Here is a 25,698-nt window from a genome sequence, read left to right as displayed (position 1 = left end):
TCATAACAATCAAAAGGGTCGCGGAGATCATTAATTTACATTGAGACGCGGAGGAGCAGAGACTGAAGTGATGGAGCACTCAAGCACTGGACTCTACAGTTGTGCTGATGGGGATGTTCGATTCGCCAGAGAGTCGCTCTTTTGAATCGGTTCTTTTGAATGATTCAACCGAGCTGATTCTCCAGATCGTTCGACATTAAAATGAGATCTTTTATTAAAACTTTGTAGAGATCGTAATTGGTGTAGATTAAACATCTCATGTACAAACTGGCATTACTATTTCGGTAATATTTTTTATATATTATTACAATATATATCATTTTTTTTTAGAACACAACACTAGACCCAGTCACAGTAAGGACACACGGTCAAAATGTAATATTTATTCACTACTCGGTGAATCGCATTCGAATTGTTGAAACGAATCATTTAAACGAACCGACTCGCTCAAATGAATCTTACTTCTCGGCGCTAGTGCTAAAGCTGGGGGAAAAGCACCTGGTCTATTTGGCACCAATGAAGCCCCATCTCAGAGAAAAAAGTAGCAATCAGTCTTTAGTTCGGATATATTTTATATATATATGTTATATATGGACAAAAAACGAACTTCAATATCTAGAACAATTTAATTTACCAGATTAACTAACGCTGACTCATATAGAGTCAAAAGTTGATGTTTGTCTCCATCTAGTGTTCACCTGTTGTCACTGTCGCTTTAAATCGCCTATGACTTTTCAGCGCAAGGATCTTTTGTTGATACGGCCTATTACATACAGCACAAACTGAAGAATTTAGATTTTACCCCTACTGGAATTTTTCGTCTAGTCTATAATAGCATGCGTGTAGTACCATATCAATGTATTTATATACTTTTATTGCATAACGTTGTGGTATATTTAAATAAAAAAAATGAGGCCAAGATAGTACAGCTGCATAAAAGCAAATATTTACATTTATTCAAATCTGTATTTGATTACATAACATGGTAAGTAAGGTTAGAAAGAAAACTAATGATACAAGTGTCATTATTACAACTATATATTCAGAAGTTCATTTTCAGTCCAAAGTTACTGTGAGTTTTGTTCTGTAATAGTTTGTGCGAGTCCTTTACACTGAAAAAACGCATCCTGGCAGGGTTCTCGACCCAGGAACGTCTTCAACATATCCATGCCATCCACTGAACCTCCAGCTTCCAGAACCACACGCCTGTATTCCCTGCCCACCTGTGCATCACAACACACACAAACCCCTTAATTTAAGAGATGACACAAAATCATCAAAAATATGAATACATAATGACAAGATGGTGTCATTTATATCTGTGATTTTTAAATCTAAGAGTACCAGTGTAATCAACTTCCTCTAAACGCAGTGCAGAATCATCCTTCACTATACTACTATGACTAACTATGACACACACTCATTTGCACAACAATTGTATGAACAATTTTGCTCACAGTTAGTTCTATTCCTGTGGAATCTGTTGTTAAAATGAACATGTATTTGTTTTTAGCAGATAATCACTGTCATCAGCAGTTTCACATAACAAACTAACATGTGTATCACCCTTGATTGGAGTCTTGCTACATGTCGTAAACCGAATATGAATGTAGTAACACTGGTAAATCAGTCATGTGGTAACCATCGTCTGCTATTATGACTCAGTTATTGATGATGGATCTCTATTACAATTCACTTTGTCATGTTGTGACAAAAAAATCAAGTGTGAATCAAGAGTTTCTTTAGTCACGCGTAACAATAAAAAGTAAAAAAAAAAAAAACTCAAACCTCTGGATTCAAGATTCCTTCTCTTTTGAAGCGACTGAAGAAGATGTCCATGGAGTAGACTTCACTCCAGAGGTAGCTGTAGTACTGACCGTCATATCCTCCGGCTAAATGACTGAAACTAGCCGTCATATTTGTGCCTGCAGAGGAATTCATGTTGAAATTATGTTAATATTAAAATATTGTAAACACATTATGAACTGACATTAGAACATAACATTTATTTGATGCCATAACATATTTTAAATTACATGAATGAATAAATAAAGCTAAGACAATTTTAACTATATATAGTAAAAGTCTGTGTAAGAATGTAGTTTTTATGACCATTTTCCATCCTCTCTCAGACTTTTAGAATTGAAGAGTCAGATTTTACTGCTGTATCTAAGGGGCTGTTCACACAAAATGTGTTTTTTTTTAATGAAATGCAGAATCAAAGTAGTAATTTCAATAGTTGTGTTTCTTTTTTTAACCTGATCATCATGTTTTTTTTCTAAAAAGTAAAAAAAAAAAGCTGAAAAAAAAGAAGTTGAAATGTCTTTTAGTGAGACATTGCAAAAGATGTGAGTGCAATGGTCAACACAATCGGCTAGACTTTTAGTCTTCTGTACCTTTAAGGGGATCTAGTAGAATGCATTTTTGGGTTTAAAAATGTGAGACACGGCAGTAGAATGAGCAGATAGACTCAATATCTAGAGATGCAGTTTTCTTTTAACTTGATCATCATGTTTACAAAGAAAAACTTTAGAAAAGCAGCACATTGGATTGCAAAAAGGCATTCTGGGTCTGAATGCTCCCTATGTGGAATGAAAAAAAATCGAAGCTCTAGAAAGAATATATTTTATAAGTTAAATGTCTTTTAACTTGAGCACCGTGTTTTCAGAACACCGTGACTAAACGTCTTTTAACTCGAGCGCCGTGTTTTCAGAACACTGTGACTAAACGTCTTTCAATTTGAGCGCCGTGTTTTTAGAACACTGCAACTAAACGTCTTTTAAATTGAGCACTGTGTTTTTAGAACACTGACTAAATGTCTTTTAACTCGAGCGCCGTGTTTTTAGAACGCTGCGAATAAACGTCTTTTAACTTTAGCACCGTGTCTTCAGAACACTGTGACTAAACATCTTTTAATTTGAGCGCCGTGTTTTTAGAACACTGCAACTAAACTTTAGCGCCGTGTTTTTAGAACACTGTGACTAAATGTCTTTTAACTTGAGCACTGTGTTTTTAGAACACTGCAACTAAACTTGAGTGCCGTGTTTTTAGAACACTGTGACTAAATGTCTTTTAATTTGAGCGCCATGTTTTTAGAACACTGGGACTAAACGTCTTTTAATTTGAGCGCCGTGTTTTTAGAACACTGTAACTAAACGTCTTTTAACTCAAGCGAGTTGTTTTTAGAACACTGCAACTAAACTTGAGTGCTGTGTTTTTAGAACACTGTGACTAAACATCTTTAAACTCGAGCACCGTGTTTTTAGAACGCTGCGACCAAACATCTTTTAACTCGAGGGCCGTGTTTTTAGAAGGCTGCGACTAAACGTCTTTTAACTTGAGCGCCGTGTTTTCAGAACACTGCGACCAAACGTCTTTTAACTCGAGCGCCGTGTTTTTAGAACACTGTGACTAAATGTCTTTTAATTTGAACGCCATGTTTTTAGAACACTGTGACTAAACGTCTTTTAATTTGAGAGCCTTGTTTTTAGAACTCTGCGACCAAACGTCTTTTAACTCGAGCGCTGTGTTTTTAGAACACTGCAACTAAACGTCTTTTAACTTGAGCGTCGTGTTTTTAGAACGCTGCATATAAACGTCTTTTAATTTGAGCGCCGTGTTTTTAGAACACTGCAACTAAACTTGAGCACCGTGTTTTTAGAACACTGTGACTAAACATCTTTTAACTCGAGCACCGTGTTTTTAGATCGCTGCGACCAAACATCTTTTAACTCGAGCGCCGTGTTTTTAGAACGCTGTGACTTAACGTCTTTTAACTTGAGCGCCGTGTTTTCAGAACACTGTAACTAAACGTCTTTTAACTCAAGCAAGTTGTTTTTAGAACACTGCAACTAAACTTGAGCACCGTGTTTTTAGAACACTGCAACTAAACTTGAGCGCCGTGCTTTTAGAACACTGTGACTAAATGTCTTTTAATTTGAGCGCCATGTTTTTAGAACACTGTGACTAAACGTCTTTTAATTTGAGCGCCGTGTTTTTAGAACACCGACTAAACGTCTTTTAACTCGAGTGCCGTGTTTTTAGAACACTGCAACTAAACGTCTTTTAACTTGAGCGTCGTGTTTTTAGAACGCTGCGAATAAACGTCTTTTAATTTGAGCGCTGTGTTTTTAGAACACTGAAACTAAACTTGAGCACCGTGTTTTTAGAACACTGTGACTAAACGTCTTTTAATTTGAGCGCCTTGTTTTTAGAACACTGTGACTAAACGTCTTTTAACTTGAGCGCCGTGTTTTTAGAACACTGTAACTAAACGTCTTTTAACTCAAGCAAGTTGTTTTTAGAACACTGCAACTAAACTTGAGTGCCGTGTTTTTAGAACACTGTGACTAAACGTCTTTAAACTCGAGTACCGTGTTTTTAGAATGCTGCGACTAAACGTCTTTTAACTTGAGCACCGTGTTTTCAGAACACTGCGACCAAACGTCTTTTAACTCGAGCGCCGTGTTTTAGAACACTATGACTTAACGTCTTTTAACTCGAGCAAGTTGTTTTTAGAACACTGCGACAAAACGTCTTTTAACTCGAGCGAGTTGTTTTCAGAACACTGCAAATAAACGTCTTTTAATTTGAGCGCCGTGTTTTTAGAACACTGCAACTAAACTTGAGCACCGTGTTTTTAGAACACTGCAACTAAACTTGAGCGCCGTGTTTTTAGAACACTGTGACTAAACATCTTTTAACTCGAGCACCGTGTTTTTAGATCGCTGCGACCAAACATCTTTTAACTTGAGCGCTGTGTTTTCAGAACACTGCGACCAAACGTCTTTTAACTCGAGCGCCGTGTTTTTAGGACGCTGTGACTAAACGTCTTTTAACTTGAGCACCGTGTTTTCAGAACACAGCGACCAAACGTCTTTTAACTCGAGCACCGTGTTTTTAAAACACTATGACTAAACGTCTTTTAACTCGAGCAAGTTGTTTTTAGAACACTGCGACAAAATGTATTTTAACTCGAGCGAGTTGTTTTCAGAACACTGCGAATAAACGTCTTTTAATTTGAGCACCGTGTTTTTAGAACACTGCAACTAAACTTGAGCACCGTGTTTTTAGAACACTGTGACTAAACATCTTTTAACTCGAGCACAGTGTTTTTAGAACGCTGCGACCAAACATCTTTTAACTCGAGCGCCGTGTTTTTAGAACGCTGCGACTAAACGTCTTTTAACTTGAGCGCCGTGTTTTCAGAACACTGCGACCAAACTTCTTTTAACTCGAGCGCCGTGTTTTTAGAACACTATGACTAAACGTCTTTTAACTCGAGCAAGTTGTTTTTAGAACACTGCGACAAAACGTCTTTTTACTCGAGCGAGTTGTTTTCAAAACACTGCGACTAAACTGGAGCGCCGTTTTTTTTAGAACACTGTGACTAAACATCTTTTAACTGGAACGCTGTGTTTTTAGAACACTGCGACTTAACGTCTTTTAACTCGTCCAAGTTGTTTTTGGAACACTGCGACTAAACGACTTTTAACTTGAGCGCCGTGTTTTTAGAACGCTAGGACCAAACATCTTTTAACATGAGTGCCGTGTTTTTAGAACTCTGCGACCAAACGTCTTTTAACTCGAGCGCCATGTTTTTAGAACGCTGCAACTTAACGTCTTTTAACTTGAGCGTCGTGTTTTTAGAACGCTGCGAATAAACGTCTTTTAATTTCAGCGCCGTGTTTTTAGAACACTGCAACTAAACTTGAGCACTGTTTTCAGAACACTGCAACTAAACTTGAGCGCCGTGTTTTTAAAACACTGTGACTAAACATCTTTTAATTTGAGAGCCTTGTTTTTAGAACTCTGCGACCAAACGTCTTTTAACTCGAGCACCGTGTTTTTAGAACGCTGCAACTAAACGTCTTTTAACTTGAGCGTCGTGTTTTTAGAACGCTGCGAATAAACGTCTTTTAATTTCAGCGCCGTGTTTTTAGAACACTGCAACTAAACTTGAGCACTGTTTTCAGAACACTGCAACTAAACTTGAGCGCCGTGTTTTTAAAACACTGTGACTAAACATCTTTTAATTTGAGAGCCTTGTTTTTAGAACTCTGCGACCAAACGTCTTTTAACTCGAGCACCGTGTTTTTAGAACGCTGCAACTAAACGTCTTTTAACTTGAGCGTCGTGTTTTTAGAACGCTGCGAATAAACGTCTTTTAATTTGAGCGCCGTGTTTTTAGAACACTGCAACTAAACTTGAGCACCGGGTTTTTAGAACACTGCAACTAAACTTGAGCGCCGTGTTTTTAGAACACTGTGACTAAACGTCTTTTAATTTGAGAGCCTTGTTTTTAGAACACTGTGACTAAATGTCTTTTAATTTGAGCGCCATGTTTTTAGAACACTGTGACTAAACGTCTTTTAATTTGAGAGCCTTGTTTTTAGAACTCTGCGACCAAACGTCTTTTAACTTGAGCGTCGTGTTTTTAGAACGCTGCATATAAACGTCTTTTAATTTGAGCGCCGTGTTTTTAGAACACTGCAACTAAACTTGAGCACCGTGTTTTTAGAACACTGCAACTAAACTTGAGCACCGTGTTTTTAGAACACTGTGACTAAACATCTTTTAACTCGAGCACCGTGTTTTTAGAACGCTGCGACCAAACATCTTTTAATTCGAGCGCCGTGTTTTTAGAACGCTGTGACTTAACGTCTTTTAACTTGAGCGCCGTGTTTTCAGAACACTGCGACCAAACGTCTTTTAACTCGAGCACCGTGTTTTTAAAACACTATGACTAAACGTCTTTTAACTCGAGCAAGTTGTTTTTAGAACACTGCGTCAAAACGTCTTTTAAATCGAGCGAGTTGTTTTCAGAACACTGCGAATAAACGTCTTTTAATTTGAGCACCGTGTTTTTTAGAACACTGCAACTAAACTTGAGCACCGTGTTTTTAGTACACTGCAACTAAACTTGAGCGCCGTGTTTTTAGAACACTGTGACTAAATGTCTTTTAATTTGAGCGCCATGTTTTTAGAACACTGTGACTAAACGTCTTTTAATTTGAGCGCCGTGTTTTTAGAACACCGACTAAACGTCTTTTAACTCGAGTGCCGTGTTTTTAGAACACTGCAACTAAACGTCTTTTAACTTGAGCGTCGTGTTTTTAGAACGCTGCGAATAAACGTCTTTTAATTTGAGCGCTGTGTTTTTAGAACACTGAAACTAAACTTGAGCACCGTGTTTTTAGAACACTGTGACTAAACGTCTTTTAATTTGAGCGCCTTGTTTTTAGAACACTGTAACTAAACGTCTTTTAACTCAAGCAAGTTGTTTTTAGAACACTGCAACTAAACTTGAGTGCCGTGTTATTAGAACACTGTGACTAAACGTCTTTAAACTCGAGCACCGTGTTTTTAGAATGCTGCGACTAAACGTCTTTTAACTTGAGCACCGTGTTTTCAGAACACTGCGACCAAACGTCTTTTAACTCGAGCGCCGTGTTTTTAGAACACTATGACTTAACGTCTTTTAACTCGAGCAAGTTGTTTTTAGAACACTGCGACAAAACGTCTTTTAACTTGAGCGAGTTGTTTTCAGAACACTGCGAATAAACGTCTTTTAATTTGAGCGCCGTGTTTTTAGAACACTGCAACTAAACTTGAGCACCGTGTTTTCAGAACACTGCAACTAAACTTGAGCGCCGTGTTTTTAGAACACTGTGACTAAACATCTTTTAACTCGAGCACCGTGTTTTTAGAACGCTGCGACCAAACATCTTTTAACTTGAGCGCCGTGTTTTCAGAACACTGCGACCAAACGTCTTTTAAATCGAGCGCCGTGTATTTAGAACGCTGCGACTAAACGTCTTTTAACTCGAGCAAGTTGTTTTTAGAACACTGCGACAAAATGTATTTTAACTCGAGCGAGTTGTTTTCAGAACACTGCGAATAAACGTCTTTTAATTTGAGCACCGTGTTTTTAGAACACTGCAACTAAACTTGAGCACCGTGTTTTTAGAACACTGTGACTAAACATCTTTTAACTCGAGCACCGTGTTTTTAGAACGCTGCGACCAAACATCTTTTAACTCGAGCGCCGTGTTTTTAGAACGCTGCGACTAAACGTCTTTTAACTTGAGCGCCGTGTTTTCAGAACACTGCGACCAAACTTCTTTTAACTCGAGCGCCGTGTTTTTAGAACACTATGACTAAACGTCTTTTAACTCGAGCAAGTTGTTTTTAGAACACTGCGACAAAACGTCTTTTAACTCGAGCGAGTTGTTTTCAGAACACTGCGACTAAACTGGAGCGCCGTTTTTTTAGAACACTGTGACTAAACATCTTTTAACTGGAACGCTGTGTTTTTAGAACACTGCGACTTAACGTCTTTTAACTCGTCCAAGTTGTTTTTGGAACACTGCGACTAAACGACTTTTAACTTGAGCGCCGTGTTTTTAGAACGCTAGGACCAAACATCTTTTAACATGAGTGCCGTGTTTTTAGAACTCTGCGACCAAACGTCTTTTAACTCGAGCGCCATGTTTTTAGAACGCTGCAACTTAACGTCTTTTAACTTGAGCGTCGTGTTTTTAGAACGCTGCGAATAAACGTCTTTTAATTTGAGCGCCGTGTTTTTAGAACACTGCAACTAAACTTGAGCACTGTGTTTTCAGAACACTGCAATTAAACTTGAGCGCCGTGTTTTTAAAACACTGTGACTAAACATCTTTTAATTTGAGAGCCTTGTTTTTAGAACTCTGCGACCAAACGTCTTTTAACTCGAGCACCGTGTTTTTAGAATGCTGCAACTAAACGTCTTTTAACTTGAGCGTCATGTTTTTAGAACGCTGCGAATAAACGTCTTTTAATTTGAGCGCCGTGTTTTTAGAACACTGCAACTAAACTTGAGCACCGGGTTTTTAGAACACTGCAACTAAACTTGAGCGCCGTGTTTTTAGAACACTGTGACTAAACGTCTTTTAATTTGAGAGCCTTGTTTTTAGAACACTGTGACTAAACGTCTTTTAACTTGAGCGCCGTGTTTTCAGAACGCTGCGACCAAACGTCTTAACTCGAGCGCAGTGTTTTTAGATCACTACGACTAAACGTCTTTTAACTCGAGCAAGTTGTTTTTAGAACACTGCGACCAAACGTCTTTTAACTTAAGCGCCGTGTTTTCAGAACGCTGCGACCAAACGTCTTTTAACTCGAGTGCAGTGTTTTAAGAACACTGCAACTAAAGGTCTTTTAATTTGAGCGCCGTGTTTTTAGAACTCTCAAGTTAAAGCCGTTTAGTCACAGTGTTCTAAAAACTTGATGTTCAAGTTAAAAGACATTTAGCAGTGGAGGCCCCTAAGAGTTCTCTATGCAGATAAGCTCTTCTTTGCATGTGTGAAATGAGTGAGTGAGAATGTTCACAGTAAGCTGCTGAATGCGGAGTAGTCGCTGATGTGTTAATGTATCTTAAGCGTGCTGAGTTTGCGCATGTGTTTCTGACCTGGTGTGGCTGGGATTCCCAGGATGTCTTTGCTGTGCTTGGCGAACTCGGCTGCAGTGTCTGCTCTGTCTTTAGTGTGGAGCGTCTGGTCAGCTTTACTGAGAACAATCTGCCTGAGGTTCATCAGACCTGTGGACAAACACACATATACTTTTGTAAAAATGTATCACTTTACAACAAATATCTACAGCATGTATTTAAAGTAATAGCAAAAGCTGTCAGCAGCTCAGAAGAATGTTATGAGCGTAACTGTTACTGTTACTAAAATAACTGACTGGTTACAATACTTGTCCAATGTCAGTAACCAATATTTCATAATATGGCCAATAACCAATATTCTTTTACAAATCTCTACTATTTTTTTACACAGATTTCAGAACTATAAAATCTAAATTGAAATCAAGCATCAAAACATTATAAAAGTATAGTAGAAAAGACTGCCTTGCCAAAATAAACAGAAAGAAATAAAAATTTCTTTTTTTGCATTAAGAAAACGAAGCATATTTTAAGACCATTAAGATTTGTTTGCATTGTGACATTTTTATGACTATGCAAATGAACTCCCCAAACAAATAAGTAAACAGGACAACAATAACATGAATCTAATGAGAATCATTACTTAATGTGATGGAAAGCCTACTGTATATATGTTGCCTATTCAAAGTTCAAACATGTCTTTAGAACAGTGTTTCCCAAACTTTTCCATTCCACGACCCACCTATACAAGTGAAATCAATTTCACAACTCGCCAAAATATTTGAGAAAAAAACAAAAAAAAAACAAAACACAGTTGACATTAAGCCTAATCTTACTTAAAGGTTTGATGACAGAAATTAAGTATTTAAGAAAAATAACCATTTTATTTTAGAGTACACCTGAAAATTTTCACTACTAATATTTAAATTTAAATTTTTGTTTACAGACGTTAAAATATGTAGTATCCATAAAAACGTGAAACAGGCTCACTCCAGTGAACTGTAATCTGCGCTGCTGTGTTTTGTTGCAGAAAATGCATTCATGATCCTTCCCTTGTGTCGGCGAGAAGGGAGCACAATCCAACACTTTTTTAGAGAAGTATAAGAAGCAAAGCAGAACTATCTAAAACAGTCTGGAGATTAAAATTATTGTGAAATAGGTAAAAAAAAATAATAAACTCATGTGTTTCGTTTTAAATAAACAACAAAAAAAAACTGGATGACATTTAGTTCAAAGTTCAAAATCACTCTCACGGACCTTTTCCTGGACTGTGCCCAGCTGGTGGAATGACCTCCCAATCTCAATTCGTACAGCTGAGTCTTTACTCATTTTCAAGAAACAGCTAAAGACTCATCTTTTTCGCCTACACTTAACCAACTAACACTAGCACTTTTCCTTTTCTTGTCTTTTAAATTAAAAAAAAAAAAAAAAACCTACCTATGCATTCTATACTAGACTAACTGAGACTTGTCATGGCACTTGTATACTGTTGTTGTTCTCTTGTTGACCTGACTGCTTCTATTGTTCTCATTTGTAAGTCGCTTTGGATAAAAGCGTCTGCTAAATGATTAAATGTAAATGTAAATGTAGTTCAGGCAGAAATTTATTTTTGCAATGGTTAAATAAATGTTCAGCAATATCTTCAAAAGAAATATTGCGAACTTTTATACATTTTGTTATGTGGAAATGTTTAAATCTTGTAGTTACAATTTATCCTGCGTTTGTGCCCTGCTCACCCTGTACATGTGAAATGCTTTTTACAAACCGTTTCCCGAAAGAAAAAAATGCAGAGTTCAAACAGACGATAGAAACATTTTCGTAACATTTGAATTTTCTGGTGTATGCAATTGTAATAATTAAAACCTTCATAAACATCGGGAAGAAGGAGGCGGGAACCGGCGGACAATCAAATGAAACTTTAATAATCAAAAATAAACACAAAACAGCGCATCAGTCCCTCACGGACAACTGATGTGCAGAAATAAAAAGCAAACATAAACTAAAGCCCAGGCCTGGTCCTCTCTCGTCCTTCACTGTCATCGCTCCAGTTTTATATCTTTCCATCTCCTCCGTGAGACTCGAGACCGGTGGTTCGAACAGGTGTAGTTCATCTCCAATCACTCCACCGGCCTCGCTCCTCGTTCCCACATCCCTCGGCCCCGCCCCACTCGTCACAGCAATCTCATGCAGAATATGGTGTATTGGTGTATGGTGTATGGTGTATAAGTGAGCAAGTTTTTTCTCTTTTAATAATGCGGACCGATTGAACATTTTAATGACATTGCTCTGAGACCTTCACTGTTATTACAACTCGTGTGCGCCCGCGCTTTAAAACACGCAACGCACGCGGACTTTATTGCAATTCGAAAATCACACTAAGGATACTGCAGTTCGTTATTAATGTGGTTGGGCTATATCGTTGTGACGAGTGGGTTCCCGGTTCCCGCCACCTTCTTCCCGTGATTGAGAAGTTTTTAATGTGTTACACCAGTGCCAAAGCCCGGGAGGAAGGAGGGACGCGCTGCAGAAGATCCCTCGTCTCTGTGGTGTATCCACAGTACCATCGAGGGCGAGGGAGTGTGCCGCCGGGGATGCTCGAGGGGGGGCGGACGAACTCACTCCAGCCCACCGCCTCGATGACTCCTTCGGGAAGGAGGCAGGAACCGGCGGACAATCAAATGAAGTTTTAAACACAAAGAAATAAACACAAAACAGCGCGACAGCCCCTCGCGGACGACTGCCGTGCACAAACAACAAGCAAACACAAAATAAAGCCAAGGCCTGGTCCTCTCTCATCCTTCACTGTCGTCGCTCCTCTTTTGTATCCTTCTGATCTCCTCCGTTGTTCTCGAGACCGGTGAGTATCGCAGGTGTCGATCATTTCCAATCACTCCACCGGCCTCGCTCCATTCCCGCGACTCTCGACCCCGCCCCACTCGTCACATTCGTGAACTGTGTGAGTGTGTGTCATTGAAACGCAAATTTAGCTGCAGCCAAGTGACTTTGTGTGACCCACCTTGTTCCATTTTGTGACCCACAAGTGGGTCGCGACCCACAGTTTGAAAACCCCTGTTTTAGAACACACAAATGATATTATATAGATATTTATAGAAATCAAATCGGACCTGTGTTGGCCACTCTAGATGCGATGAGTTTATCCAGCAGGCCGTCTGGGATGGGGCTGCAATCTTTGTAGTGGCGGGACATCATCCTGAGCGGCTCCTTCTCCCAAACCCAGTTCTCTAGCATCTGAGATGGCACCTCCACAAAATCAGTCTCCACCTGCGTCCCACTGAACTCTGCGTAGCGCGTCTGGAACATGCAGGTTCAAAGACAGAGAAAATCACATCTTGTAGAAGCAGTTATATTTCTTATTAATTTAGGATTTATTTTCTTTCAGCATGGTTTCTCAAGACATTTAATTCTAATGTATGTGAGAATAATGCTGTACCCGGGAGCAGAGCTCATGCATGACGTGTCCAAACTCATGGAAGAAGGTCTCCACCTCGTGGTGCTGCAGGAGCGAAGGCCAGCTGCTCGAGGGTTTTGTGAAGTTGGCCACCAAGGCAGCTACAGGCATCCTACGCTTCCCATCAGGCCCAAGACATCCTGGCTGGAGCCCAAAGCATGCAGCGTGACCATACTTACCCTCCCTGAAGAGTAAAACAGAGCAATAAATCTGGATCAGGACTATTTCAGGTCATTACATCAAAGGCCATGCAGAAGGACATGAAGTATTCATCAGATTTCATCTGCATGCTCTTAAGAGACATGTGTCTGTCTAGCTGAAGTTAACAAAACCTGTTTAGCTCTACTTTTATAATATTTATTATTTTATTATTTATTTAATATTTTTATTTGTATCTTTATTTTAGGTTTAGCTATTTTGTTATGTGCTTTTGTCATTTTTATTAGTTTTTTATATTTCTATTTAACTTCTTCAAACTTATTTTCTTTTTTATTTAGTTGGCAATGCAATTTTTCTAATTTTCATTTTTATAAAAAAAACATTTTAATGCTATATTGTATTTTATTTCAAATGTTATTTTCTTATTTTATTTATGTCTGTCAGAATATACTCAGGACTCAGAGGTAAGGTGAATTCAGAACAGTGATTTATTGAGTGATACATGTACAAGTGCGGTGAATCCGTGCTCTCAAGTGCTCGTAGAACCTCCACTGAAGATATACATGCTTCTGAGTGTCACATGGAGGTGGATATCCAGGCAGGTAAGTTCGCTAGGTTCTTGTAACGTCAAAGCCACAATTCAGATCGTTCACAGGCGTTCTCTCAATCCTTAGATGCCGAAGACAGTAACTATAACAGGAGAATCACAGGAGATTTCAGTGACCATAGAATCACCGGTACAGAGTTGATGATCAGCGGTCCTGAGGGCAGCAGAGCAAAGACACAGGTTAGTGTAACACCAAAAGGTGAGTATACGTTATGTCAGGCAAGGAGAGCTTCAGGAGACGAGTGTGAAGAGACTGTTCCTGTTGGAGGCTTGACGCGGATCTGTGGTGTGGGTGAGTGCTCTTATACTGTGGTTGATTGGATTGCGTGATGCATGGCAGGTGTGACTGGTTAGTACTCAGGTGATGTGGATCGTGGCTGATTGGCAGGGGCCGGATCTACCCGATCCCTGACACTATCCCCCTTTCCAGGGTCCGTGCCAGCGGACCTAACTCTCCGACGTCGTGGGGGTCTACCTCTGGGTCGTGGAGGTGGTTTTTCTGGGTGCTGAGTGTGAAAGTCTGTGAGCAAGATAGGGTCTAGGATATCTTGGCGAGGAACCCAACATCTCTCCTCGGGGCCATAATCCTCCCAGTCTACAAGGTACTCCAATCGACCGCCACGACGTCGGGAGTCTAGGATCTCTCGTACTGTGTAGATGGGCTCAGCTTCAATGGGTGGCAACAGAGGTTCTTCGTCAGGGACCGGGTCTGTGGAAGGAATAGGTACAGAGGGGTGATTTGGTTTTAAGAGAGACACATGAAAGGTTGGATGAATCCGATACTGAGCAGGTCAACTTAACCGGTAGGTGGCGGGATTTATTTGTCTCTCTATAGGGAAAGGTCCAATGTATTTAGGACTTAGTTTTTTGCAAGGTTGTCTCAATCTGATATCTCTAGTTGATAGCCATACCAGTTGCCCTACGCTGGTAGGTGGGATGTGGTCTCCTGTGAGCGTCAGCGAAGTGTTGGTGACGATTTACAGCTTGCTGGAGATGTTGATGAGCCTGATCCCACACTCTTTCGCTGTTCTCAAACCAGGTATTGAATGAAAGGACCTCTGAAGGCTCACCGGACCAAGGAAACAATAGGGGTTGGTAGCCTAGAACACATTGGAAAGGTGTAAGGTTAGTAGAGGACTGACTGAAGATATTCTGCCCAAATGAGATAGTGGTTCCAGATGTTTTGGTTTTGGTGGCAAAATGTTCTGAGGAATCGACTAATGTCCTGTATTTTATGTTCAGTTTGTCCGTTGGCCTGAGGGTGATAACCGGAAGTGAGACTAACCATAACATTGAGTAAAGAGAAGAATGCCCGCCATACTCTGGAGATGAACTGAGGTCCTCGGTCCGAGACAATATCCTCTGGGATTCCGAAGTTCCAGAAGACATGCTCAAAGTATTTCGGCTGTTTCAAAGGCTGTGGGAAGAGCTCGCAAAGGGATTAATTTACAGGCTTTCGAGAATCAATCAATGACTACGAGAATGCAAGTTTTCTCATCAGAGGTAGGAAGATCAGTGACAAAATCTCCTATATGAGACCAACGACGATGGGGAATGGGCAAAGGAACTAGTTTTCCGGTAGGTAATTGTCTAGGTACCTTGGTTATTGCACAGAGAACACAACCCCGTATGAAATCTTGCAGGTCTTCGTGCATCCTTGGCCACCAGTACTTGTTCTGTATAGAGGCAAGAGTCTTATTTACTCCGGGGTGTCCTGTGCCAACTGAGGAGTGTGCTTGTGAGATGAGGGCTTTGCGGTGTTCCTCAGAGACGAAGATCTTGCCTTGGGGACATAGTGGAGGCGGAGGTCGTTGTCGAGCCCCTTCCTGGAGCATTTCATCCAAGTCCCACTGGATGGGATTAACAAAGATCTTCGTGAGTAGGATAGGTTCGGGTTCTTCATGGGTTTCTTCAAAGTTATGAAGACGTGCTCGGGTATTCTTTGAGCCTGGATGATAGGCGATTTGCAAATGGAACCTGGTAAAAAAAAAAAAAAAGCCTACCGGGCTTGTCGTGATTGAGTCTTTTTGCTCCCTTGAGGCATTGCAGATTCTTGTGATCAGTGAGTGAGTGTGATCAGTCTGGCCCCCTCTAGCCAGTGTCTCCACTCCTCCAAAGCCAATTTGACTGCCAAGTAGGGCTGGACGATATGGCCAAATTTTATATCATAATATATTTCTTCTTTTCGGTCGATACAATATAATTTCGATATCGGTATGAACAATATAAAAGCCTCAGAAAAACTGCCAATAACGCCCACAACGGATGTCTGTACCTACAATCTTCTGAGGTTAATTCATTTTAAATTAATTATAAAATTATAAATAAATAATAGATTAAAATTAATTTGCCAAGTCTATGAAACCTCCTCCTATAAAACTACATAATATTTTAGAAATAAAAACGGTACAAATAAATGAACGTTCACCTTTTATTTGTATTTAACCTTTATACAAACAAGAAAAGTGAAATAAACATAAAACTCTCAGACTGACCTTATTAATATATTTATCTTTAAACAATAACAGACTGATTATATTATTCTTTACACAAAACTTATTGTAACAAAACTTGTTCTTATAAACCAAAGTGCTTCAGCCAGGATAAAAAAAAATATGAAAAGTGCTCAGCTGCAGAAAAAAAGAGAAAAAGAGTGAGCAACAAAAAAAACACATGTTGCTGGGGCAGGGACATTGTTGAGTGTTGATGACATCCTATGACAGGCTCTAGAGGTTTCTGGCAAGAAAAACAAGCTGGTCTACATTATCTGGCTTCAGAGATGCCCTTTTACATGTGACAATGTTGCCACCTGTACTAAAAACCCTCTCAGAGGGGGAGCTTGTGGCCTGAATGCACAAGTAATGTTGTGCCAGTTGACTTACTCTAGGGAAGTTGTTTTGATAAACTTTCCACCAATCCAGAGGATTTGAGTCATTGTCAGCATGTGGAGACAGAAGGTAGTTGCCGAGCTCCCTCTCAACTGCCTGCTGTGCACTCAAGTTTTCTGTGTCAGTAGTAGTGGTGGGCCTGTTTGAAAAAAAGCTAGCCAGAGAACGCTTTGTTTTCTTGGGTGGTACAAAAGTGTCTCTCATGGCTTCTTCTCTGGACTCCTCTTCCCTGACCACAACATATCTCTCTCCCTTCAGCATCTCCAACACAGCTCTCTCTTTGATGTATTCTCTCTTCTCCTCCTGAGTGTACTGAAGCTTGAATCTTGGGTCAACGAGGCATGCCATGTCAAGTAGATTATCCATGGCTGGGCCATCATATTTTTGGTTAAGGTATCCCATCACTGTTGTCTTTATGGTCCTGGTGAGCTCTGTGTCATCCTCTGCTTCCTTCAGGATGGAGGTGTTGAAGAGATGCATCACTGGTTTTAGAAATTATACACTGACATAGGATTCACCAGACAAGGCATCAGTGAATTCGAGGAGTGGGCTTAGAGCTGCATCTATAGACTCTAAAACATCCACATCTTGCCAGTTAGGAACCAGCGGTCTGGTCTTTCTGTCCTTTGAGAGGACTTCTGTGATGGCCCTTTTCTGCTCCAGAACCCGCTTCACCATTTGTTGACGGGAGCCCCATCTTGTTGGTGTTTCACTGATGAGCTTGTGCTTTGGCAAGTGATACTCCTCCTGAGCAGCTGCAAGGTCCCTTTTCTTCTTCCAGGAGTAGGAGAAGGCAGCCACCTCCTTTTTACAGACCCCAATTGCTCTGTCCACCTGCTTGTCTTGGTTAACTTTCTCTGTAGACAGTGAAAAAAAAAGCAATATATACTTAGAATTTGTATTTACAATTTAACTACAATTTGTCGTTTAATCATATTATTCTTACTGCAAAATTCTTCTGCTTGCATAATTTTTTTTTTTTTACTTCACACTTGATTTGGCAAATTAACATATGTAACAATGTTCATATGTAAACATATGTTCCAATGCCAGTAAAACACCTTTGCATTTAATTGAATGAATTGCTGTATGTATAATCCATACAAATATGTCTTGAATAAAGATTAAAGGAATAGCCTATAAAATCACTTAAATAGGGGGAATAAAATCACCTAATCAACTACAGGGTAAGTATTATAGTTACAACTAAGTACTAATTAAGAACAATGATTTAATATAAACAAAATCAATTAAAGCTGCTGCAGTCCGTAACGTGTGGCGCTCTGCATGCATCTTGTGGAAGAACATTGTAGCCGGAACTACTTCTCTGTTTATGTCTGTGACGAATCACGCAGGTACTCACGCAGGTACTGGGCTACTCCGCAGCAGAGCCGAGCCGAAGTAGTTTAAAATAGTCAGAATATAAACACTTATTATAGTGTACCGTAGTGATTCAGGATAAGACAAAAACACGGTTTGGATATTGGATTCATGATGTACTGGCTCATTATATACATTTTGCTAATTTTTGACCAAAAAGGTTACATGCAGCTTTAACATAACACTACCATTTATATTGCTGTGTATAACTTACCAATAGCAGAGTTCAGTAGATGCCCGAAGCATTGTAGTCTTGTCCATCTGTTCAACTCAGCGGCTTTGATGATATTGGTCCCGCTATCTGTGGTGATGCAGACCTGCCGGTCCTCGCGGAGTCCCCAGGAGGCGAGCGCATCTGCAAGTCCGGCTGCAATTGATTCGCCTGTGTGATTCTCAGGGAAGTAGACCGTCTGAAGGCATAAGCTGACAAGCTTCCAATCTTGATCAATAAAGTGGACTGTCAGGCTCAAGTATGGTTCTGAGGTTTGGCTTGACCACAGGTCAGCTGTGGTCGCGAATTATGACACTGACTTCAGTTGTTCCTCCACTCTTTCCCTAACTTCACCATAAAGTGCAGGGATAGCTGCGCGTAAAAAATATTTTCGCCCAGGGAGCTCGTATCTTGGGTCGATAATTGAAATAATTTTCCTGAAGCCCACGTTTTCCACCGTAGTAAACGGCATCATGTCCTTAGCCAAGAAGTCTGTTACAGCCTTTGTAATGTCTTTATGACGTTTAGACTGTTTGTCATAAGGCATGAATGCAGCGATCTGTGTTTGCTGCATGGGTTTCTCTTTTGACACAACTGGTGTTGGGGATGATGATGGTGGTGTTGTTTGAGGGACAGGTTGTTGGCTTAAACTTTTATGGTGCCTCATGCTTCAGATGGTGGAACAGTGTTCCCGCTGCTAGTCGGCACTACTCTCCGGCACATTTTGCAGCACGCTGAAACCTGAAGTTTATCAGATCTCAGATAGCCGAACCACTTCCATACCACTGAATTAGTCTTTCCTCTCTTATCAACCATTTGGTCTGATTTCTCCTCACTTGTGGAAGCTCGTTCAGTCACATTTGTATTGCGGTCAGGGGCGCTCATTTTGTAGCTAAAATTTGCCGCGTTGGAGATCAGCCTACTACTGCTGTGCTGAGCACTGGTTGCGTGACTCTGCAGTGTACGTCATCACGAAAGTAGCCAATGGTGTTCTGCTCTTTCTGACGGCTGCGCGCCTAATGTCAGTCAGTCACAAATGCTGTTATGTATATTATTATTATAATATATATTATTATATCGAAATATCGAAAATGTGTTTAAAAATCATATCACCATTATTGAAAAAAAAAATAGAGTTCCCGGTTTCCTATATCATAGTTCACTTCTGCAGGAGACAATTTCTTGGAGAAATAGGCACAGGGCATGGGTTTAGTGAAGTTTTCCGGACAATCATGTGATTGGCAGGGGCCGGATCTGCCCGATCCCTGACAATGTCAGATATTTTTTTAATATAGTGAATAAAAATACTTTTAATAGTTTTAGTTTACAATTATAACATCTGGTGATTTAACTAACACATAAGAGCGTTTATGATCATAAAAAAGGAAAAACAAATCTTTTCAAATCTGGTCTGAAAAAGTGTGCCTCGATTGATTGGTTTTTATAAAATTTTCAATGTAGAGTGAATGTAATATCTTTGAAAAATAACTAAGTAATAACATATTTTCCTTACACTCTGAATACACCATAATCATATTATTTTAATCATTATTTATTTCAATAAGGTAAAAAATGTTTTATACATTTTAAAAATATATTTATGATTTGTTTTTTAATTAAAAAATATACTTGTTTTTAGGAGTTGCACCCCAAGACATTTCACAATTGAACTAGCCTTGCCTTCTCATGAAAAGGTAATATTATTTGATATTTTAAGAGACATATTGATGTTGATAAAAAGTAATACGAGGGTCTGCAGGTTCATTGGTTGCACCGCATGACTTCTATTCACCAAAGGTTGAAGGTTGTCAACCAAGGAGATTCTGCTAGTTAGCCAAGATCCAAAACATAACACATGCTGGCCATTTCAGAGCAGAAAAAAGACTTACCTGGGATGCAAGTCCAGGTAAAACTGTCCGATCCCATCTCCAGTCACAGAGTCCAGTACAGAGTAGAGTTTGACGCTGTCGTGCCACACGTGAGCGTCCTGCAGCTGCTTGAACCTCAGACCCAACAGATCCTGATAGATGTCCAGCAGGCCCTCGGTCACCGCCTCCAGAGGGAAGTACTCGATCAGTTTGTCCTTATCCACCGCAAACTTCACTTGCTCCACCTGGTTCATGTAGTAGGGCATGTCCCACGCGTGGAGCTGTCCGTCAAACGCCAAGCCCCGCCTCTCACAGTCAGCAAGTTTGAGTGACAGCAGGTATTCCCGCTCCTGCTCGCCCACTGGCCTCAACCTCTCATACAACTCATCTATTGAGCATGAAATACATTTTAGTTATATAACAGACATGTAAATTCATGTAGAAACTGCAACAAAAGAGCTAAAACACCATGAGCACCTGATGCCTGAGGAATGTGGCACCAAAGCATTAGCAGCAGATACTTAAAAGTGAAGTGACCGCGGATGGACCTTTTGTACCAGAAGAACATCCCACAGATGCTTGATGGCATTGAGATCTGGGGAATCTGGGCAGCACCTCAGACTCAAGCTCCCCAAATCATTCCAGTACAATGTGTTCAGGGAGGCAGTTTCACCACATCCATCAAAAACTACATCTGGATAATACTTAGTATGATTATCAAAGCATAAATCCAGTAAATTGCTTCCATCAACATCTCCAAAGCTTGCACAGACACATACCACTTCCTGGATCATCATTTTTGTTTAGGAGGTTTAGTACTCATTCAGAAGATGTGTAATAGCGCCCCCCAGTGTATAACAGTGAAAACACAAAGGTGTTAAAACTCGTCAATGGCGGGGAAAGAGTTAATATTTGTCTATTCATTTGTATTACATCAACATAAGTAAACTGCCCATCACTCCAAACTTAACCTGTGCGTGGCCTGAATGAAAGTGCTGGTCCGCAACAGGAAGAACCCAACAAAAAGAGAAGAGACATACCAAGAAATCGAGCCACATTCTCAGAGTTTTGGGCCACGGTCATTTCCAGCACGTAATCAGCGTGACTGCTGAAGCCCAGGAGTTTGGCTAGCCTTGCACGCAACTCAATCAGCTGCTCAAGAATAGCAGTGTTCACCTGGAAACAGAACATGACTTTTAGGATTCATTCTAGGAATCACAGGATTCAAAGTCTCTGAGCTGAACCTACATCTTTGCACCTGCTGTGAAAGGCCATCTCCATCTTCCTCCTGGTTTGGGGAACGTGACATCTTTTCATCAGGGGGAAGTAGTGCGGATACGCAAGGGTGACTTCATACCGCCCATCTTCTGCTTTCTCAAGACCGTTCACGTAGCTTTCTGCAAGACCCACTTGAGAAAGGATGGAGGACAACTGTGTCTAAGATGAATTCTCTACAGCAGCTGTTCTATCAATGAAGACCGTGCTTACCGAGATCTTCCTGCGAGAACAACACCACTGTATTTTCCTCATTCAAATTTTGGTTGAAGTCAATGGAGAGTTGACTAATTTGCTTGGAGATTGACTTGATTTCCTGAGTGAAAAAGACAAAATGATCTGTACAATTTCAAGGACAGTAAGGATATCTCTACTTGCTCAGTCAGGCCACGAGAAGCAAAATGACTTTAAGATAAGAAGTCTTGTTTTCTGAGAAACTGATTAATGATTATTTATGATTAAAACAAGAACTATGTGTCAATGGGGTCAGATAAACCTTAATTCAAAGGGGAAACTATTGACAGATGATTGTTCTCGTTTAAAGCATAAACACACTTCATTTCTCATAAAACAAGACTTCATGTCCTATTTGCATCTCAAATAAATGTATAAACAAATGTAACTAATTTATATGTATAAACAAATATTTTATATTTATTTGTATATATAAATAATGCACATTTATTATTTTATATTTCTTAGAATGATTGGAACAAATATTATTATATAATTTAAAAGAAAATTCAATATAAAGTTTCTTTTTGCAATAATAAACCCTGTTTTCTGTGTTAATAAATAAATAAATGATAAAGCAGATGCTTTGGTGTTAATTTCTATAATAAGGTGAAGTTACACACCAAAGAGTTTGTTCAAATTCAAGTATGAGCAATTGAAGAAGAGACACTCTCAAGATTATATGTGACACTGGACCACAAAACCAGTCAGTGTCAGTTTCAAGAAAAACAAAGACATTTCAAGACCTGAAAGCTGAATAAATAAACTTTCCATTGATGTATGGTTTGTTAGGAGGACAGAATTTGGCCGAGATACAACTATTTGAAAATCTGGAATCTGAGGGTGCCAAAAAAAATCTAAATACTGAGAAAATCACCTTTGAAGTTGTCCAAATGAAGTTCTTAGCAATGCATATTACTAATCAAAAAAAGTTTTGACATATTTACAGCAGGAAATTTACTAAATATCTTCATGGAACATGATCTTTACTTAATATCCTAATGATTTTTGGCCTAAAAAAAAAATCAATTATTTTGACCCACACAATGTATTTTCGGCTATTGCTACAAATATACCCCAGAGACTTAAGCTCCAGGGTCACAAATGTGAATTCATCCGCACATGCAAAACAAACCTACTTCTTGTATATCCTTGGACAAGTGCAATCCACTCCGCTTCCCTAATTTAATGAGTCGTCCCAGGAATCTTTCAGACTCAGGCAATAAATCACCAGATTGTTTTTCCTGTAAAGATAAAGTGGGAAAAGCTGAGCCACACACTGTGAATGCCTGCTGCGCTTCTGGTAACGGGCCAACCCTACACTCCATAGACCTGACACATGTTTCCTGTGAACGGGACACAACGAGGACCGTGAGGCCTCCACACTGACCTTCAGAAGAAATCTGAACAGCCCTGGAGAGACGACAGAGTCAGCTTCTCCCAAGACAGACTTCCACTGAAATGATCATTTCGGTTTGTGAATCAGCAATATGAAACGGCTTTGGATAAAGCCTCAATGGGCTCGGCCAGCACTGCCAAATGCCTCATTTTATGGGCACCTCTGAAACCGGACCTGACGCCAACTCACCACATGACTGTTTAGTACCCAGAGATTAAGCTCTTCATTTATGAGTGCTGACAGACCTAATATTACCCTATATTAATGACCTCCAATCATAAAACAACAACACATGTGCATTCATTCAAGACAATCGCCCAATAAACTAAGCAGGTGGTAACAATATTAATGAATAGGGTTAAACATTTAAAAATACTGGTTTATATTAATTTTGTTCCAAACCCAAAACATTAGTTCATCTTTGAAATACAAATGAAGATCGCACAAAAGCATGCATACTTGGACGAAGGGCAAGTCTACTAAAAACACAATTGCTGTATATGAAGAACAGATATAATTTAGGGTTGCATTCACATGTAAAGCTTATATGTTTATCTTTTAAGTTACATTATATTATAAATATTGATCTATGCACATGCACAGAGCACATCAAACGTGCGTGCTAACACACAAGAAACAACGAGTTTTGTATAAGCCTCATTACAGTATGTCAGGTTTAAGCTGCCGTTAACCATATTTATTTATGAAGGTTTTGAAGTCCTGCTCATCTGACTGCTCATCTTTTAGCATATTAAATAGTAGAGAAGAACACATATTTAGAGGTTAATGCACACACTCAGACACGTTCAGCAGTGTCAATCTATGCTAATGATGTCTCTATTTTGTTTCTATGTTTTGCCACGGGATTTACATCCCGTGGTAACTAGGATTTACACAAGCTCCAGTCTGGATCCAGAACACCTGAGAAGAGATGATGCTGACCCTCAGAGGACCCCAGATGATGCTAACCTTGAATCAACAAACAGAACTAACAATTATTGCTACATGTGTGACTGCATCCTATAATTACTATTAATTAATAATATTGATAGTTCATCATCTAGCTGACTACGTCTTGTATTATTATTATTATTTTTATTTTTCTAAAATCCTGTCAAACGTGCACAAACTACTAGCTACTACTAAATATTGTAGAAACATAATTTTCTGTAAAGTTGCTTTGTAATGATTTGTATTGTAAAAAGCGCTATACAAATAAACTTGAATTGAATTGAATTGAATCAATCACATGGAAGGCATTCCTGTACTCTGTTCACTGTGCTATGAGTAAAATAGAGTAAAATGAAATAAAATAAAAGAAGAATTATTCTGAATATTTGTGTGCCATAACACAGTAGTTATGGTACCTGCAGGGCTATCAGTCTCTGAAACACGTCGGCCCTCATGTTCACTTCCACATCGAAATCTGACAAGCGCTTATCAGCCTCTGTGCTCGCCAACCTCACCTCTTTACATGGAGAAACATACTGAGGAAAGTCCAACACATGCCGTGAAGCTGAAACAGAGCACAGAACAGTGAAACAGACGCAGATGACTGAACTTCACATTAATGTCATGCATGGCATCATCCCAGCGGGCACCACTCACCTGCATACTCTGCTTTTGCGTCTCCAATGACTTGCAGTGTATTCTCAAAGCACACCTTCCCGATGTCCACCGAGCCCACTGTGTCATAGACTTGCTTTATCTTCTGGATCAGTGTCTGTGTGTGATGTCTGATCTCTTCTGGGCTCAGGTCCCATCGGAGGCTGTTGTTCTGCTCAGCTGATCCATATTGAAGTGTCATCTTGAGCTTGAGCATGGACACTTGTATGGGGCTTCATGCAACTTCAAAAAAAGAAATGCTACACATTAATATGCATAATACTGAAAGAAGAGAAAGCTGAGTGCAGTGGACGCATGCTGTGGATGTTTTCCGCGCTAACGATGGGCTCTTTCACATGTCTTTCAAACAGGGAATGCGAACCTGATCTGCCTGTGCTACACTCACACTAGTTCACATATGCAAGTTGCATTGCCTAGTTTTCAGAAGATAACCTGACTAAAACCAGATATCCTGTCATATTAGAGCTTTGTAGGGTAAGACAGAGTAAGTCCGTGAATTTATGGTTTGTCTACATGAGTCCAGTCGCATTCATGCATTCAGTTTATTATAACTAGTAATGGCAACCCAGTCAAACCGCATGATAAAGTGTGTTAAATAACAGAAATCAGACTACCTTCTAACCGCTCGAGTCACAGAAATGCCGAGGTTAAACATTGCATGCCTATAGAGTCATACGTGCAAGGTGCAAAACTTGGGATGCAACTCCTACCGTCGCACTCGACTGTTATAATATAAATCATAACTACTATAACTACGACGAAGGCTTGGCTTGTGCATGTGCATATTAATTACGTAAACCGACGTTCACCTGAATGCGCATTCTGATTGGTTACAAGCTAGGCGGGAGCTCGTCAACTGGCGAATTACTGAACGCGGTGAAAGATTAGCTTATGAATATTAAACGAGTAGCAGTTGCATGATTGTTATTTTATTTTGCACGTATATCACATAAACAACAAAAGACGGGGTTTTCATTAAACGTTTCATGCTATTAAAATAATTTAGCCACAATTTTTACATTTATTTATTATTTATTTTAAATGTAGTTTGATTTGTGGTTCGTAACCCTCCCTGCTGAAACCTGCCCCAGCTTAAACAGGTTGGCTGGTCTTTAGCTGGTTTAAGCTGTATGTAGAAGTGGCCAAAAGCCCTCTAAA

The 25,698-nt window shown here is 39.7% G+C and overlaps 1 protein-coding gene across 5 annotated transcripts; it reads right to left on the bottom strand.

The window, feature by feature from the left end:
- Positions 1 to 930: 930 nt before the first annotated feature.
- nln (neurolysin (metallopeptidase M3 family)) lies at positions 931 to 25,288 on the bottom strand. Of its 5 annotated transcripts, none has more exons than XM_059545165.1 (13): positions 25,155 to 25,288; positions 24,523 to 24,752; positions 24,282 to 24,430; positions 22,655 to 22,759; positions 21,495 to 21,597; positions 21,255 to 21,415; positions 21,047 to 21,182; positions 20,028 to 20,394; positions 12,876 to 13,077; positions 12,550 to 12,736; positions 9,449 to 9,577; positions 1,789 to 1,925; positions 931 to 1,223 (listed from the first exon to the last, which is right to left on the bottom strand). In XM_059545165.1, the coding sequence occupies exons 1-13, from the start codon at positions 25,193 to 25,195 to the stop codon at positions 1,068 to 1,070; spliced, it is 2,103 nt and encodes a 700-aa protein (XP_059401148.1). In that variant the 5' UTR covers positions 25,196 to 25,288; the 3' UTR covers positions 931 to 1,067. The 5 variants fall into 5 exon arrangements, with proteins under 5 accessions (XP_059401148.1, XP_059401152.1, XP_059401150.1 ...); XM_059545169.1 differs by having other exon boundaries at positions 25,251 to 25,281; XM_059545167.1 differs by having other exon boundaries at positions 24,523 to 24,762; positions 25,163 to 25,269.
- Between the last annotated feature and the right edge of the window lie 410 nt (positions 25,289 to 25,698).

This window comes from Carassius carassius, chromosome 49, assembly GCF_963082965.1.
Source record: "Carassius carassius chromosome 49, fCarCar2.1, whole genome shotgun sequence".
NCBI lineage: Eukaryota > Metazoa > Chordata > Actinopteri > Cypriniformes > Cyprinidae > Carassius > Carassius carassius.
The sequence above is the reverse complement of the archived record's forward strand: the minus strand, read 5'-3'. Positions and strand labels throughout refer to the sequence as shown.

What these genes read in the sequence shown, in the direction of transcription:
- nln (XM_059545165.1), bottom strand. Translation starts at nt 25,195, where the DNA reads ATGTTTAACCTCGGCATTTCTGTGACTCGAGCGGTTAGAAG. An exon ending in ATCTAGAGTGGCCAACACAG is followed by an intron (nt 9,578 to 12,549) that starts GTCCGATTTGAT and finishes GTTTGTCCACAG; the next exon opens with GTCTGATGAACCTCAGGCAG. An exon ending in GGGAATCCCAGCCACACCAG is followed by an intron (nt 1,926 to 9,448) that starts GTCAGAAACACA and finishes ATTCCTCTGCAG; the next exon opens with GCACAAATATGACGGCTAGT.